The sequence below is a fragment of the Ascidia mentula genome, chromosome 3, assembly GCF_947561715.1.
Source record: "Ascidia mentula chromosome 3, kaAscMent1.1, whole genome shotgun sequence".
Classification (NCBI taxonomy): Eukaryota; Metazoa; Chordata; class Ascidiacea; order Phlebobranchia; family Ascidiidae; genus Ascidia; species Ascidia mentula.
In genome coordinates, this window is record NC_138568.1 from 1,504,230 (window position 1) to 1,522,871 (window position 18,642).

The 18,642-nt window shown below is 41.2% G+C and overlaps 1 protein-coding gene across 3 annotated transcripts in view; it reads left to right on the top strand.

The window, feature by feature from the left end:
- The window catches only part of LOC145893959 (uncharacterized), a 32,950-nt gene that overhangs the window by 9,206 nt on the left and 5,102 nt on the right, over positions 1 to 18,642 (top strand). For 2 of the 3 annotated variants that reach the window (XM_082982368.1, XM_082982369.1), the window contains 9 exons: positions 7,073 to 7,185; positions 7,771 to 7,974; positions 10,194 to 10,346; positions 11,998 to 12,039; positions 16,359 to 16,443; positions 16,644 to 16,721; positions 16,886 to 16,952; positions 17,664 to 17,861; positions 18,250 to 18,536. In XM_082982368.1, coding sequence (XP_082838494.1) covers positions 7,073 to 7,185; positions 7,771 to 7,974; positions 10,194 to 10,346; positions 11,998 to 12,039; positions 16,359 to 16,443; positions 16,644 to 16,721; positions 16,886 to 16,952; positions 17,664 to 17,861; positions 18,250 to 18,536 — 1,227 coding nt within the window. Of the gene's footprint in view, positions 1 to 5,588; positions 5,722 to 7,072; positions 7,186 to 7,770; positions 7,975 to 10,193; positions 10,347 to 11,997; positions 12,040 to 16,358; positions 16,444 to 16,643; positions 16,722 to 16,885; positions 16,953 to 17,663; positions 17,862 to 18,249; positions 18,537 to 18,642 lie in introns of those variants that run through there. The other variant, XM_082982370.1, reaches the window with a different exon arrangement.

Genomic DNA, 18,642 nt, shown 5'->3' on the forward strand with positions numbered 1-18,642 from the left:
TTGTTTATTTTGCACTCCACTTAGTGGCTGTGTTCCTATTCGGTTAAGTAAAGGCGGTGGCTCCAAGCCAATTGCGTCTCTGCAAACAGCAACCAACAAACTGAGCTTCGTATTTTAATCAACACGTTTGCTTTCGACCGCAAAATGCGCACCACCAAAGCAAAATCGTTGGACGCTTGGGGAAACGTTATTAGTAAAACTATGCATAAGTTAATAAACAAAGTACGCACATCAGCGGAAGTGAATCAGGGGCGTTTTAAAAACCCGGAACGAAAATTCAGGTCGCAATTTCCTGCGCATTTTCGAGCGCACTCGTCCTAAATTGTTATATTTCTATGGTGATCGTTATGACAACCAAATTTGATCCCTGTGCGAAACAGTAGAGTTTTCTTAAAATTATCTGCGTTTATTTGTTAATTTTTTTCGGCATTGGTTTGATTTATTTGTTAAAATTACCAATTGTTCAATACTTGATCACATAAAATGAATTTATTTTTTCATTATCACATTATTACACCAGAAAATGTAGTCAAAGAGCCACAAAAACACAAGAAAGTTGCTGGTGATGAGTTTGTTTTTGTCCATTTTACATTTAAATAAACAGTATTGACTTGGAACCTAGAAGGTGCGGCCATTTCATCTTTCGCAACACAGATTCAATAAACATCTTAATGCGCCTCCACTCTCTCATTTCGCAGTCGATGACGCGGGTTCATTTGGGTTCATACCGGTCGCTTGCACCAGTTTTACCGACCGTTGACAGGCAGAGAGTTTTAAGTGACTCGAGTAGAACAGGTGCAGACGCCGTGGTTTGCTATGAAATGTAGGTGGAATACTATTGTCACTAACTGGACCGAAAACTTTCGAGTGATCTGTTTACGTTTTTACAAAGTCTGATAAACAAGAAAATGTGCCTCTGTCGTTCATCCCCCGTCGTTCTCATTCCTTCAATGCAACGCTTGTGTCGTCCTAATGCGATTGAACCTTCAAATACCCGTCGAGCTGTTTCTTGCAATGCAATGTCAGTGCTGCATAGTTGGCCATGGAGATGGATATTTTAGTTGTACAACGCGAAAATACAAAATATAGCTTTTGTGGTGAGATGACATGCCGGGATGTAGCGCGGAGTCGTAGCGAATAAACAGGCTGGTAAGCTGATACGCAATGCACGTATTTTACACGTGCTGCTAATGTGCGTCTGATTAATTGCAGAAGCATGGAAACACGAGAAGCAGAGACACGTCAGTAGCGTCAGGCCGTGACTAACTTTGTGCCATACAGGTATATATTGGAGTTATGATAGCTCTTTTGCGGATCTAAACATGTCAAATTGGCTTAGATGTTGAGCTATTCATCATGTTTTTAAGGGATTTATAGGCAAGGAATGATTCGCATTACGACTCTTGCATGTCAAAACATAATCGTGTAACGTGCGTAGGTAAAAGTATTAATTCCAAGTTAACTCTGTATTTTGTTTGAACACAACGCGAATTAGAAGTGTGTATATATACAAAAATATAGTGAAACGTAATGTCGGATGGCGTTTCATCTGTTACCACGATACATAGATAATACAGACGTTTTTGCCTTCACCATTAGCCCACAACTTTGACGTATATCGTCTTGTCCCTGGAATATGCCTTTGAAAGCAGTGCGCAGTGGCAACAAAATGTCAGTTTGTTTATGTTGGTAAATCCGGTCCGAACCAGCGAGCAACGCATTGCTTCACGTCCAAAAATCCGGCCCGCCATTACCTGTATTTAACGTAGAGTTATTTCATCCTTGTGTCGCGTGAAGTTTCCATGCCGGGAACTCTGTCTATCCAAACACGTGAATTTAGGCGTGTGAGGGAATGTAAGCAAGACCAAGTGTGGGCTTTTATTGCCAACCACATGACCGCGCTTTAATGCATTCTGGAATTGAACTGGAGCATGTGATTGCCTGTAACACTCGTGTATGAGCATGATGAATCAGAACCTGTGCCTTCCCACCGTTTTACCGTTTCAAAAACACACTGTATGTGTGAAACTGACAATTTTAAGCCGGGTAAAGGAGATATTTTGTGATATTTGCTAAACTTAACATGTTTCGAGCTGGGAAATTTTTATTAATTTTTATACGCAATAACCTGTTTTTGATTTATAAATCATTTATAGCGCTAACTTTTTTAATATGAGGAGCTCAACATAATGAAATGCTGATCAAATCTTTCTTACAAAAAGGGCCTAATTTCAATGTTTGGGAAATTATGAAGTTGCGATATTTTCGTTCCTCCCATTGTGCGTCAGCTTAAAAAAGTTGCTTCCAAAAGTGGAAAACTCTTGTCGGATTATTAAAAGTTAATTAAATCCCACGCGAAGAGAGATGTGGGTCAGAATTCCTGAAACCCGAGACGGAACACACGATAGCGTCGTAGTAAGCAAGACCTGAAACTCTAAAACAAACCTACACCCGCCCACGACAGCGCAACAAATCCCACATATCAATGTAAAAGATGGGCAGTGGTTGGTCTTCATTCCGCCTTCCTTTGATATTCCCCGCGCGATGTCCACATACCATCCATCCGCAATGACAACCGCACGGATCAACATCGCCGCGACGGCCCCTCGCCTGCTGACCTGGACCTTGTTTGCGGGCGCGGGTCGCGTTCGCGACAAATAGCGGGTCGCGCGTCACAAAAGACAAAGCGACAGTTTCCCATAGGTTTACATTACGCGGCTGGGGGATTCCCCGTGGCGCCCGATGATGTGTTGTGTGTGTTTATGCCTTGGGGCGGGAGCTGCGCGAAGTGGTCGGAGATGCGTTGACGTTTTCTTGCCCTCCTAATGTGCGCTGGATGCGTTTCAAGGTGCAAGGGCTTCGCGTGCGTCTCGGTACAAAGGCGAACGTAACCTGCTGAGAACATCGGTGACAGTCGAGGACATATACAGGTATTAGTTTTAGTTATTTTAAGTATTGAGCAAACGAGATACGAGGTTTGGATACTGAGAGAAACTTTAGTGTTGTTAGGAACACGTGGTTGCTAACGCATCGGAATATTGAAGTTGGATGAAAGTTTTAGCAGAGGAAGTTGAGTTTACTAAAGATTCGTCCTGACTCCCTTCGGTGTAGAATTATACCGAGTGACGTAAAACCACTACTGTGTTCGACAAAAGGCCCTGGTTGTGTAAAGTGACATAAAACTGTATTAGACTGAAATTGTCCTGCTGGGGCTACGCCGTGCCTACTAATAATAGTACTGTTTTGTTTCGTTTTCTAATGAAGAAAACTAAACTAATGCGTCTTTCGGTATGAAACACGTTAAAGCGAACGATTTCTTGTAAGATCTGTGGATCACCTCTTATGAAAACGACAAACGTAATTCACGCAAAGTAACCTAAGTGTGACTAAAATATGTTGGATCGAAATTCCACTAAAGGTCGTCCAATACATAATTTACGAAGTTGTTTGTCTCTGTCGCCGAGCTACAACATGGCGTCTCCCGCATTAATCAATGCACGACGTTCGAGTCTTATTGCTCGCGCGAATAAAAACGCTCTCAATCATCTGCCAAAGACAACACGCCGACAGTGGACGGTCGTAAGTTGGCGACATTTGAAGGCGCGCGACGCCCTATTGTTACGTACAGAATGTCGTTTATTAGAATTCGAGCGTGCTTAGGCGTGTGCCTCCTGTTCGCCACGATTTTATGAGCGTTGTTGTGTGGTCAGCATCGTTAGCGAAAGGCCTTGAAAGGTTCTGGTATCGTTGGAGAAACTGTTGATGATAATCTGAGGTTTTGGGTGAGATGACAAAGGCGCCGTTGTTGTGGCGAAATTTTAGACCGACTGCATCCATTTAGGCCATTTTTCCGTTTAATTGCAATGTTTGTTCTGCTCGCTGGCCGGTGGAACTCATGTCGTTGCCTTTTTTTAGTTCTAAGCAGCTTCTCTCTATAGTTTGATCGCATCTACTGATATTTTTGTCGCTTGTCTGAGTTCGATTCTCTTAGCAGTGGCTTAACGTGGTTGATTTTAGCAATGCGAATCCGCAAGTGGCCTTTGATCACGTTTTTGCCGCAGAAGATCTGAAGCAAAACAATTCTTTACAGTTTTGCAGATAAGCTTCTGTTGGTGAGGTAGTGAGCGGTTACGTAAAGTGATATCTGAAGTGCTTACATTGTCCACGTCGAATTGTGCGGATGCCTACGATTCGAACCACATTTTTCGTGTGTACAAAAACTTTGTTTCGGAATGTATTTTGCAACGTGTGTCTCCTTAAAACGTTCGTCGTTAAAAGAAAAAAAAAGAAAAAAAATGAGTGTGTACAGTTATATGCCTGTAATAGAAACATTTAATTGTCAAAACCCGCATAATCTCCACAATTTCGACATACAGTATTTATGGACAGAACTCTTAAAATAAGTTTGGCAATTTCGGACAGTCTAATGGTCAACGAAGACTTTGTATCCGATTTTTTAACAAGTTGCATAAGAGAAAAACCCAAGTCATTTGTCGTTATATTTTTCTGATATATCTATTTCGCCTACAATTCAAACAGTATTTATGGTGTGGATTTCGGCAAAACATCACGATTCGCGGCAATTCTCGTTAAAAGGGGGCACGCTCGATTTACGGGGTAGCGTAACATCTGATACAAGCTTGCAGTAAGAACATAAACAGCTGCAAACCCAACCAAATTCGGTCACAACTCAATCCCTCCCCCACGTCACAAGACGCACCACGCTCGACCGAACCTTTTTGCCGGATCGCGATACCGCAATCTTGTTTGTGACGTCATACACCACTTGCGGGTCACGCTTGCTTAGATCGGGTGACCGCAGCCAAGGTTATTAGCATTTGGCGGTTCCTGTAAGTGTTATGTTGTGGTCTCCGTCAAGTCTCAATCATCGGTTGAAATGTTGTTTGAATTCGACAGATTTCCAGTACAGGTTTCACGCGGGTTTACTTATAAAACTTGTGCAATGCCAGGTTCCCCGAACAAAGACATGAACTTGCTGTAACATACTGTGTGTGGTGTTATTTCTCTATTTTTTGTGCTGAATCACTCATTATAATATGTATTGCAATCAACCTGTGCCATCGAAATAACAGTTTTGGAAATGTTGCATATTTTTGCTCGCTGATCGGCCCTTTTTCATTAGTCGCGTGCCTTCGATCGTTTGCTGATTATCCAAAAAGGTTTTGTCAGCCAAAAGACGCGCCGACCTACATTCTGTCCAATTACATCTCATTAAGGCGCTAATCACGACTTTGCTCAACATGCGCCTACGGAAAGGATTCTGTTCCCTTTTATCGATCCAGAGACGTTGTTTTTGTGCTCTGGGAATTTTTTTAACGCTTGTTGACGGGCATTGGTTGTTTTTACATCGCTGGGACTGAGATACAGTCGTTGTCATGTTCTGAACTACATGTTTTCCGACAAGGAAATGCTCTTATATAACCACGGCGGTTGTAAGCGCTGTGTATTTGTGTAGAAAGTGTGGAAAAATGACAATGTAGATTAATTGTTATTTAGGTGCTTTGCTGACTAGACAATTGTTCTGTTTACTGGCCCCGAACTGGTAGCAAATATTTGTTTGTGTTCGCAGCTGGTCGTACTTTGTGTTGTGAGTAAGTTTTCGTAAATGTTTGCTTGAAAAACAGAAGACAATGTTGTGCCCCGCATCGAGTTGCAAATGCTGACACACAAACAGCACAACGGAACGAACCTTATTATACCGTAAGTTTACGTATGTTTGTCTGAATTTCATCAAAGTTTAAGTGCCTGCCACACCAAACTACATTCAACAAATATTTCTACTCTATGAAACACAACTTGAGCTTATAAACAAGCTTGTTTTTGTTGCTCGAGGTGAAACTAAAGTTAAACGGTTGAACGCAAGTCCAACTAAAACGGAAAGAAATATCACTCGTCACTTAAGACGCGGCAGCACTCGGCTGCCCGTAAATGTGTCTGCAGGTCGTTAGTCACAGGAAAATCACCACCAGCCACACGTCAGTAGTGACTTTCTTGTTTCAAATGACGGCCTAACCATCAACAACGCTTTGTGTTTTTTTTACCAAGTTTGAAAAGTTACAAACACGTCAATACTGGATTGTAGTTTTCAAATTTAATTTAAAACAAATTTAAACTATTTATCTTACATAATTTTGCCATGAAATGCGAGTAATTGGTGGAATAAGTATAGTGCAGCGCACAAAAGTTCACTGAATACCAATGCTAAAGTATACAGTGAGTGGGTGAGCAACCTAAATACCCGATTCAACCAATTATTTCACAAACCTTGTACCTCACGAATTACTGTAGCCATGCAACTCGAAAAACCGACCCCACGCAAATGTGTTCCACAAAATACTTTGCATTCGATAATGGGAGCATTTTGAAGGATGGTACTTTACTCAAAACACACCCTGCGTTTCCTAAATCTAAGCTTTTTTCCGCTTCAATTGCTCAAAATTTGAAATATCACGCTTGCCAGTCTGCTGGGTACCCTGTAAGCTGGCATCGCTTATTTTCCGTTGAAACCAGCGGGCGAGTACGGTTTGGGATATATTGCTTTGTATTATGGGGAAGTTTGATGCAAACACCGCCTCTGTCGCCTTGTTGTGTTTGCAAATCTCATGACACAGCGGTTCGACTTCGGTGGTCGTTTTGTAGGTGAACTTTTCATTGGGTGCGTTGCGTTGTATGGACTTAGCCCTGTGAGAATTGTACGTTAGGATGTGCCGGGTGACTTTAGATTCAAAACCATGCATTCGGACGCCGGTTAGCGTCAAGAAAACCTTCGCTAGGGAAACGGCGTTGGTTGTATGAGTGAAATTTCGGGGCAGTTATGATTGTAAGTTTTTTGTAAGCGTTTAGGTGCATTTGATTAACTTTTAGCCGCAGTTTTAATGTTTAGTATATACAGCTTTGCTCCAACTATACAGAAAGTTACCATAAACACGCCTATGACAACCAAAACTTTGTAACGCAAACACTGCACGATATATTAGGTTAACTTATTTCCGTCAACGTGTTGACTTATTAAAGTTAAAGCTAACCTTAATGTTTTCTATGTTTATTGCAGAACAAATTTAAGAAAATGGCGCAACGTCGTCAGTCCGCCCCCTCTGTGGTCATCCGGAGCGTCCTCAACCGATCGATGCGCTTGACTTCGCATTCCCATAACAACGGAGGCAGGTAAGCGTCCAGTCTCGCCTGAGTGAACACACTTCATCGCCCAGGCGTTCCCTTTTGTGTCCGGCACTGGTTTATTGACAATCTCGGCGGCATCTGTTTATTTGCATTGATTGACAGTTGGCGTTTTTCACTGATAGGCTCGGAGTAACTTCCCGGTCTGCCGAATGTTTATCGTTTGTGCACTTGTAATATACTGGACACATGTACTGGTCAAAGAATCTGTTCTTCTGGCACATTTCAACGTATACTTTTATTTACCGACGTTTTGCCTGCTATCGAATTACACCTTATCTGGTAAATGGTGCCGCGCATAAACGTGTATCACCAGAAACGAAAGAAAGGTGAACACACTAGCACCGCTTGCAACCTCAGAAGATAAGCTAAAAGGACAGATTTTTTGAAACTACAATACGCCTGGAAGAAATAGCAACACAATATTGGACAACGTTGAAACTATTTGAGTTTAAGATTGTTAAACGTCTCGATAGCGTTATGTATTGAGTTGGTGAATCTCGTAATCAGATTGCTACAGATCTGTTCAGATTGCAATATTCGACCTTAAAACTTTATGGTGGTCACTTCAAGGTCATTTACGAGAGAGGACAGCGACGAAGGTCATCCAATAGATTGCCTTCCGTTCGGATTTCGTACAACCAACCACGAACCTCCGATAAACTTGGCGGAACGTCAGTACGTGAGAGAGGGGAGGGCTCAACTGTCCGCAGGAAGCCACACCCAGGATCGATATCTGTTTCTTTTCACCGATATTCTCGTCATCGCCAAGTCGAAGTGAGTTCTCTTGTTTAAATTTCAAGGAAACGTAAGAAAGGCCGCGCGAAAATCTACAATTTCAAATCTGCCTTTTAAAGTTTTCCGTCGTAGGTTTTGTGTAAACGATGCAAATATTGCTTCGATTTGTTCAGCATTCCGGTTTGATCGTCAGTCGTATCACATGATGCAATCCGAGCGTTCCTATTGGGCGAGGCCGGGAAATTGTAAACCTCGGTCGGAAGTCGGCTCGTTCAGTGGCTACAAATTACCGAAAATTGCCACAAATAAAGCGCGTCTGTTGTCAAGGCTCATCATCAGTTACCACCGTTTTGTGCTTTCGGTTTGTCCATTATATTTGGAATGTTTGGGTGGAAATTTTGTTTCAACGTATTCCAGTTAGCCCTGCGGTTTTTATGCGGTTCTGTTACGTTAAAATTTAACAATTTTAGATCTTGGTTTCAACTAAAATAAAGCCCCAACATTTAATTTAAAGTCTAAACCGCGTTGCGCGTCAGTTGCAATCTCTTAAACGACTTGAACCAAACAATGGCGCTGATCCTATTCATTTAAACGTTGTTCTGTGATTGGTCAGTTAAGATCGCCATGGTGATTTTTCTGTACCGTTTCCACCCGTTATTTGTCGCGGTTTGATCTCAAACTCTGTTCATATCGCGGAAACTTAAGACTGAAAAATCCAACAGACGCCGCAGCATCGTTGGTGATCTGCCTATTTTCGCGCGCGATCTAATCTCAAAGCAGTCGCATTGAGCGCGTGTTGACCCTGATTTGGGGGTCTGCGTGATGAGATTAGGGGTGGATGGCACCCCCAGATCCAACTCAAAGGCGGCGGTTTATGAGATTTCCTTCCACCTGGGAAATCGTCGGAGGGTGTTCCGCTTGTTAATGGTTTACTAATGGTTCGTCGGGACTAAATTCACTTTTATCGGTTTGGAAAATCATTTTAAATTTGCAGGAAACAGTTTATGATCAAAAGTAACGAGTAAAAATGTGTTGTGTTTTACTATCCTTGTGATTTGCCTGTATTTGCTTCGACGAAAACAAAATGCCAATTTACCCTGAGGGGATCAAAGCGAGATTCATAGCAAGTGGATCGTTTTCATAATTCACTCAAGTGACGAAACCTCAAACACAATTTGTGCGTTATATCTCAACCTTAAAAACAATTCAATTTCCTCTGATCTAATACGGGCAAATAAGGAAAGGAGTCAGTAGTTTCGAGCAGTGTGACTCACCACAGTCACTTACTCACTTTATTGTTGCCAATCCTCAATAATGGCCGTGGCGTCACAATGAGTTAAATCCTGTTATCTTGAATCACTTGAGGTTACTTGCGGTCAAGTCAATGGATGTCATTGACCCCTTAATGTGTGCGACACCGGATGTTTTTTATTAAACCACTCATTTCTTTGGATTAGTGCGAAAATTAAAGAAACTGTTTTGTACTTTTTTTTCAGCAACCAATATCTTTTCAACGTACATAAAATATTTTGAATTACTTGTGCCGTAAAGCCCGTGGATAACTATTCGCAAAAAATATCGTCATACGTATTTCTTCCACATAAAAAATAGGTTTTAAAACTAAAAGCAACGATGCCTCTTCAGCTTTGTGTGTCATAAAGCCCACTTAAACGTATTCCAATAACTTTCGTGCAAAATAAACAAAACCATTCACTCTCAAGCATGCGCGAACTGAGGGCCAAGTGCTAATGCCCATCCCTAATAATAACTACTACCCCGCGATGCTTTCACGCCGTTCATCACTGTAGTAAATGGGTGTTTTCATTCCGTGCATTCCTGCCATAACTTTATAGCGGCGGCCCTTGTGGTCGGTAGAAGCTGGTCAAGCGTCCAACTTTCCTCTTTATGGTTAAGTGGACGAAGGTTTTAAGCATGAATCACTTGCCCTTCACAAACATTTTTTGAAAGCGGGTGATTATAAATTGTTCGTGTGGAATTCGGTTTAGGTTATCTTACGTTAGAGTTTGTCAACTGTTACTTTTATTCCCTTGTGAATGTGCGTTTTCATAACCATAAACAAAATGATTACATTGTACATCCATTGCAATGAAACAAAAACAATGTGTTTTGTTAATATTATCTTGAATCAATGACGGAATTGAATTGATAAGTCACTGCATAGCACTTAATATCGGAAGCGACATTAAAGTTAAGACAAGTGTTTGTCCATCAGTAACATTATTTTATTAACTCTACAGATCCACTTCCAACTATAAGATGAAAAATCGCGTAAGATTGTCCGAAGTTTGGATGAGCGCAGAGCGAATGGATGAGGTGAGCGAATCGACACGTACGACCGGCTGTGGATTTATCATTGGTTGGCCAACGACAAATTACGTGGCCACATTCAGGTAAATGGAATATGTTTTTTTATATCTGGATGTGCTACGGCAAACACCGATCGCTATCCATTTTACTGATGCCCTCAGTAGCCTAGTTATTCTCCCAAATCGGTTAACGATTGTATTAATAATGGACGTTGTAATATTTGGGTGTTTCGGTAAGGCTAAGGATCTGAAAGCAATTCTGTACCAAATAGTTTGTGTTTCGAATTGCATTGACAAGTAAACAGATTACAACTGGGACAGCATATATTTTTATATTTCGATGGCCTCGTAAAACGTAAACAAAATAACGAAAATTTGCTCATACCTCTTGCATAATCTCCCAAAGATTGTTAAATGTCCTTTGGGGTAACATTGTTACCATCCCCTAAATCAAACTGTTCAGATTTGACCTGGGTAATGACAACACAGTTAATTGGGTCCGCCCATGTTGCTCTAACCAAAACAACCCCGCTCTGCTTGGAAAGCCATTTACATTCCTCTGTGTTGATAATGACAGGATGTGTCATGGCTTGCACTTAATTACCCAAAACTAACGGCGCCGCCTTTCCACATAAACACAGTTGCAGAACGCCGCTATTGTGACGTCACTGCGTCTCTTGCCCCTGGCTAAATTTAAAATCGCGGGCCTGCAGTCGCGGTCACTTTTCGAATAACGGAACGCCAACGCCGAGCCATTATTCGGCGATATTTTGTTGGGTAAACACTGCGTGCGGTAGTGTGAACTTTTGTGAGGCGAAACACTGCTGCAACTCACAAAGCCGGTCATTGTTTCTGTGATAAGGCATAAGGATTAGTTTTCGGTTTTGTGCAGCGGGCATGCTCAAAAGCTGACGAAAAAGTATAATTTTTATGATAAAAATCACCATGAATTGTCCAAAACATTTTCTCGCTTGAACATATATATTCTGAGTTACAAATCTTAGCGCTTGTAATAACGTGCACTGGCTGTGGGACACAAGAGGAACCAGGTCTTAGAAAGACGTCGTAATTGAAAATGAGGGTCTTCCCACCTCAAAGACGGAATGTCACAGTTCCCATACATACCCACGCTTTTAACTGTTTTTGGAAGGTGCGACAAAGTGTCTTAAAATAGATGTTGGCAATTATATAAAGATGACCTGTTTGAAAGATTACTGGCGACGAAGTTAAAAGGGGCCGAAATCGTCTTGAAACCCATTGTTGTGTTTGCAAATCCAGGCGGTTTGTGGTGCGGTTCAACCAATCACACTTCTCGTTAGGGTCACGTGGTTGCAGCGTATGAAGGTTACGTATAGGTCGGTCATGGACAAAATAAACTACCTGCCGCATATTACCAGAAAACGAAATTTACTGATAAACGATGCTTTCTAAATTTATGTCACTGAGATGGTCGCAGTTAAGGCAAGAAATAATTCACAGAGACTTTATTTACATTACATTTCATTCCGACTTTCTTTTTGATTTGGGAATTTATGTAAAAGTTGTTTAGTAGACAGTTCGACTTCCGAAACGATTTATCGGTTTTTGTCCGTTTTATTTGCATTTCTTTTTTGTCAAAGATATGCTCTCCCCAATTGTATTTATGGTACAATGCTTGCATATTGCCCTTATACTTTGCATATATGTGCATCCTTTTCGCCTGTTCAGGCCTTTATATTCTGTCTTTTGTTTTTAGCTCCCCGGAACTGAAGGAAATGTGGTGGAACGATTTATCAAGGTAAGTCGCATTGTTTGGATTCGCATCGTTGGTCGTTGGTCAGGATACACCTGTCTTGTCTTGCGGTTTGATGTTTCGATAATTTAATTAAGTCGTTTTGGGTAAAAAAAACTCAAAGCAGTGTTGTTTTGTAAATCCAGCCATGCTTAGTTTGTGTCTTTCGAATATTGTTCAAACCACTTGTACCAGCCATGCTTAGTTGGTTGATCATAAAAAGTGTGATGATTACGTTTATGACTATATCGAATAATATTTGTGGCTTGCACATTGGAGCCCTAATCCATATGTTTACATGACTATCTTTGGTTTCAACATGGTTTCTGATATATGAAGTGTGTGTCTGGTTGTGTGAACATGTGTGTTTTGTGTCTTGTTGTTGTCATCACGTTTCAAGGAGAATTTACCTACAGTCAGCAACGCCTTCGGTTTTGACATCTGCCTTACAATTACCGACCTGCTAACCACCAGTAACATGCACACTATCTGCTTTTCTCAATCTGACGGCACGTTTTCACTTCCAATCTTACCTCCCAGACACGGGCCGGGCTTAATTACCATTCCCGTCGCTGATTGGCTCTCACCTCGGTCACGTGGCGGCCATTTCGGTCGGTAATCGCACCGAAATTACGGACCCGGTTCTTAAGCGATATAGGAAGAAGCCAATTGTTGGGAGGCGGTTGTCTAGCGCCGGTTATAAGTGGTTTTATGCTCAAGTACTGTCAAGCGACGAAGGCATAGTAACAGTATTCGGGTTCTTATTTTGCGCTTCGTTGCCCGACAAGCCAGTCGTTAAAGTTTGAAAGCGAACAAAGGATCTTGTATTTTGTTTAAAATCAATGCCCTATTGCGGAAGCAGTGGCTTACAGACTTCATACGACATTGGAAGGAACTGGTTCCTCTCATAAACTGCAATGAGGTAAAGATTTTGTTTATTTAGTTGAATTCAGTGACAGTTTGGTGGGATTTGTTGTTGAATGTTTTTTTGTAAAAGCAAGTTACTTTCCTCTATTTGGCTGTGTTTGAAGGTTGATTTTGTTTGTTTATGCACACACTGTTGTATTGTGATTGTTAGAGTTTTACATGGTGGTCAGAAAGTTGAATTGTTTGCGCTTTAAGTTTAGTGTTTTAGTTTTCTACATAAAGTTTTAAAAAAGTTTTCCTTCCGTGAAAAAGAGGCAACTTTGTGAATTGCCAGTCCAGGAACCTGGTTATTCGGGTGATTTTTGTAACTTCTATGTCCGTTTTAACGTAATACCTTTTTTTCCTCTGTAAAATATGGCTGATAAATGTTTCTTTTTCGCATTCAACTATAAAGAAAACCCTAAATTGTCGAAATAGTTGGTGCCGTGCACACAAAGAGCGCATCCTGTGAGCTGTGCACGCGCGAGCAGTTTGTTTGTGACGAAAACAATGCCGAAAGAAGCAAGGGCAGACGTCACGGTGGATGCTATTACAACTACCCACCGTTTGGGCCCCGGGGTAGATTTACCAAGGGGCGGCTTTGTTCCTGGGGTCAAACCGCTTCCGCTCCGCCTGTAGATCGATCTTCAAGTCAGTTTATCACTGGCAGCTGTTCCCTGTCCGCTCTGTGATTTGTTTGGATTGAGTGTCGATATTCTGTTGCCCGAAAACTCTTTTTAGTAATCGATGCTCATTCTAGGAACATGTCAGCCTTGAGTGATGGCTACGGCTTTCTGAAGCAATTGAATTAAGACTTGCAAAGCAGTGTGTTTGTTTTAAACGCATTCTCCGTCACGTGGAAGCAGTAAACGAGATACCGGATCTGTATTGAAATGTTTGTCTTTAAACCAATATTACAACCCCCAAGAAATGAAAAACAACTTGTGTCATATACCATACCCTTCTAATCTATACTTCATCAGAAATAATCGTACATGTTTTCCCTAAAAGTGTTCAAAGCCAATATACAAGCTATCCCAAAGGTACATTCTTATGCATGTTTTTTTCGTTTTGCTACTTCATTCGAGAAGTCCTTATACTTAGGGTTTCCCAAATCATTGTGATTTCCTACGTCATAGCGGACAAAAGTGCAGAGTTTAGCAAGTGGCGGAATGAATTGTCAAGTTCCGATGAGCACTTTCGCCCCAACTTCCCAGTTTAAGCGGGCTGCCGTGCGCACGTTTCAAACCCAAGGGTGGCAATTTACCTTTCGGGAACTCAGGAAAATCATTACCTGTCTTGCCGAGAAACGTCGCCTGGACGAGGAGAGTAATTTCACGGGATAATTACGAGACGTCAGGGGAAAATTGTTAAACGGCACAACGCCCTGTTCCGATTGGACTGTGGCGAAGAACCCTACCGGTTTCACAGGAGATGCGGTTGATAATTGTTTAAACAGAGTGTACTATAGTGACGTCGCATCGATGATGACGTGGGTATTGTAAAATAGATGAACAGTTTGAAAACAAAATATTAGTTTTTTTTTGAAAAAAAAAACGCTTTCTACATTGCAGAATAAACGACACCTCTTTGGATTAATGTTTTCACCTTAACTTCATAAAATTAACAAAACCTTTTTGAAAATTTTAATTTCCATGCAAAATACATTGCGTGCATATTATTTCCAGTCGAAATTACGAAGTGTTTACTTGAAACCTTGTACAAATATTGTACCGGGCAAGCGCTATCACGGTTAAGACTTCAAGTGTAGTCGTGTGTTATTTTTCACGTGCCCTCTGCCACTGTGTGGGAACACTTAAGAAAATAGCATGTATTTGTTTTCTCCGTGTGCAATTATCCGACCTTGCGGTTTTCGCCAAACGGAAAAGTGGTTTCTGGATCCGTGTCGTTGTTGTCGGGTCTGACATTGTAACCTTAGTGCAAAGTTTATTTGTGTATCGGGCTGGTGGAAGGTGATTTTCGTTTTAATGTAACTGTATGTTCATGTTCAGAATAATTTTTAACTATTTCAGTGACTGTTTGGAATGCATGGTCTTGGTATTTATCGCTATCCATTCTACAACTTTGGTATTTTTGCATCAAGGGACATTTTTTAATATTTGTTTTCATGATCTGGTTTTGACCCTTACTTGAAATCTGAATATTGCGATATCGTGTCAAATGTGTTTTCGGGAATAACTGGGATTGTGGACAATTTCGAGCAGTTACCGTTTGATGTGTTCCAGTCTTTTGTGCCGCGAACAATTTCGTTGCGAAATTACGCTCCAAACATTCAACATCTCACAAAAACAAACTTGGCACGCCGACCTACATTTACCGATCCGGGGACGGATAATTGGCCTCAAAACGACTCCGTCAAAATAGTTGTATCTCGTTATCTAACCCAAGTCGGGAGCCACGAACAATTGTGGTGTGGATAGTGTTCACCTTCAATCCAAGTGCATTTCTAGTAAAAAGTTTGTTTGAAATCTTCTAATGTCAAAATACTACGATCATAGAAGTTTTTCCTGCAACCATGGTTTCTTCATTGCCCTTTCAAAGCCCTGGCAGAAAAAAAACACTTTCAAAACGGATCTCAAATCGAGAAATAACATGTTGCTTGATCGGTGGAAAACAGTAAACATAAAAACACATAAAACACAGGAGGTAATGAGTTTCAAACTGGTAACAACCCACATAGATATCATATCTGGTGATCTGGGCAGAAACCAAAACAGTAAAATTCCTCTATCAGTCGTTAACATCTTTGTCTGTTGCCGACTTCAACTTTTGTTTTTAAAACAACCGCTCACAAGAAGTAGATTTTATTCAAACGACTTTATTCCAATGGGATCTGACGCCTCTGCGGTGGAGATAACAGAAAAACCGCAGTCTAGACTCCAGTCAGACCACAATAAAATGCCCCCTGTCATGGAGCCTGAAAGTTACAAAGAAACCTTTTGTTGTTATTTATTCTTCCTTGTTTGCTTAAATGTCTGATGTTTTGTTGATTTGCTTTGACTAAAGGACGAACGAAGTCATTGAGTTTTGCTGATTCGATATCTGGATCCTCGATCGATACTGACAAGTTGTTTAAGCTAATGGCCAACCAACATCGCAACAGTGTTTTGTTGGCGAGAGTTAGTTTGTATTTTCAAGATACTATGGTTGTGTGTGTAACAGAAAGTAGTTTGTGTTGGAAGATTATTCCTGTTTCACTAAGTATGGTTGTGTATGAAGCGTATAAATTGATCAAGTTTACAGTTGAATATCAAAAATACCGAATGACAGGATTCACTCTTAATGCCATCTTCAGTCGAAGGCGACCTGTCTCATTAAAATTGCTTGATTTTGTTTAAACTTATACCTTCACTATAAACATACCGTATGTGGAAAATAATGTGAATTGTTCCGTGCAGGTTGGTGGAGCAGAGTCGTGAAAGGGAGGAGCACCAATGTTTAAGCATCAGCGTCTCGTGTCAAAAACCCAACAACACTTTATCGGTGGGTAAAAAAATGTCAAAATGTATTTCTGACCGACGGTGATTTACCAAATGCACATTTTGACTGATGCACACACAGATAAAGTCAATTATTGATATTTTTGGTAATAATTGTACAAACGAGCCAACTTTTTTATAGATTCTCTATTTTATGAAACAATGAACGGTTTAAACGCAATTTTAATCAACAATTGGTTGCAGACAAAAGTTATGAGCACGCACAGTCAACAGACTGCCAAAGAAATGGTCGAACAATCGCTACAAGCGTTTGCGAGCGAGGTTGGTAGATTTTTCGTGTTTCTAAATTTTCCATTATCAGTATCATTATTTCTACTGAAATGGCCTACTACAACTGTTTTGCCTTCAAAGGGCGTCAATATCCACTCTGCATGACCATTGGTGACTTTAAACTCATCTCAATTCGCGTTTTATGATAATTTCAGGAAAGCAGTGACAACTTCCAAATGTGGGTAACAAGCGGAAAGGACAATTCTTCATATCCGTTAGTCGGTAAGTACTTGTACAAATCCGCAACTACGATTTTTCTGGGTCTTGAACTAAGTAGACTTTCTAAAGGCGACTTAGATATTAGTTTGAAATGACAAGAAACTTTAAATTTGCAAAAAACTGCTGCATTCAGCATCAAGCTTTCGTTTTTGGCAGTTTTGTCCAATCTGCGAAAAACTTGAAACAACATGACAGACATCCGTGCATTTGTGGCGCTTCGGGATAAAACGATTCCGACTCGAATCCCTCAGAAATACTTTTGAAAGCCCCAAAAATGCGAATGGGTGACGAGACGTCGTTTGCGTTGACAAACCCCACCCCCCTAATAGTCCCGCGCCCCCAAAATCAACGTCTGTTGCTTTTCGGGCTAAAGCCGTTGCTAATGGACTTTTCGTGTGGCTTTTTCCTCCTTTTATCGACTGCGGTAACTTGGAAAGGCACGATAACTTGTTCCACCTTTTCACGCAATCCACTGTTGAGGCTTTTAGTATTTGAGAGGAGCGAACAGCAGATGTTGGTTTGCCGTCGTTCGATTTTCATTGAACGTGAACTTTCCGATATTTAAACCCGCTTTCAATGTATTATGTGATGTCACTTGATGGTGTGCAGTAAACTTGAAAGAAAAAGCAGACAGTGTTGTGTACAGACCAACAACATGACACAGCTTATTACATTTTCAGTGGACACCGAGTTAATTCAAACTTTTTTCGGTAGGCCACGAGCGCCCTCACGCGATAAAAATGAGCTGCATCCGGGAGGCTTATGCCAGCACGTCACCGTCGCCATATGACGACATCAGTAGTGACATCATGTACCTATCCGTACCGGGCGAAACCTTGTCACCTAAGTACGAGTGTCAGTTTCATCTCCACGATCGATCCAGGACACCCAAGTTCAGTGCGGACTCCAAAGGTTGGTGGACGAAATTTGGTCTCCCTCAGTGAAATCACTTTCTTGCAATTTTTTTTCAAATTTATTTTTCGTCCCAATGTAGTCAATGTTAATTTAACTTGAATGTTATAGTTTTATGATCTTTTTGTTGGACTTCCCCACTTTAAATAAGAAAACCAAAGCTAAGATAAATTGCTACTGATCTGGTCAGACATGTTCTATTGCTGCAATACGACTCTTCTGACAATAATTGATATAACAAAATTATTGCCAGGAGAGCCGTATTGCAGTGACAAAGTTAGGATGCTGGCCATATTAAGCAAGTGTTTGTCCGGCACCTTATTTATTATTAGACGTTGTATTTGAAGTAAAGCGAATTAATTTGTTACCTTGGTTGAATTCCGCACAGATCAAGGACAGAAGCGTCTCGCCCGACTCAAATCAAAATCACCGGGTACGTTTTTCGGCTGGGCCAGAAAACGGAGCCTTTCGCGCAACAACAGTGGTCGCCATGGCGATCGCTCGACCAATCACCGTACGTATAGCGACTCGTGGGAATCGTATGACGAGCATTCAGGAAATCACCTCATCCCGTCCCCCACGCCCTCCGGTGCTTCAGACTGTAGCAGTCCAAAACTGTTTTCAAGGCCGCTCAATCAACTGGGAGAAGATGGCGAACTGCCGAGGCCAGTTATGGTAAGACAAGGATTTGTTTTAACTTTAAAGTTAACACAACAAGGAACACCAGGAGTATTACACTTCTCGCGTTAATGCTGAGTCAAATGAATGAAGAGTAATTGTA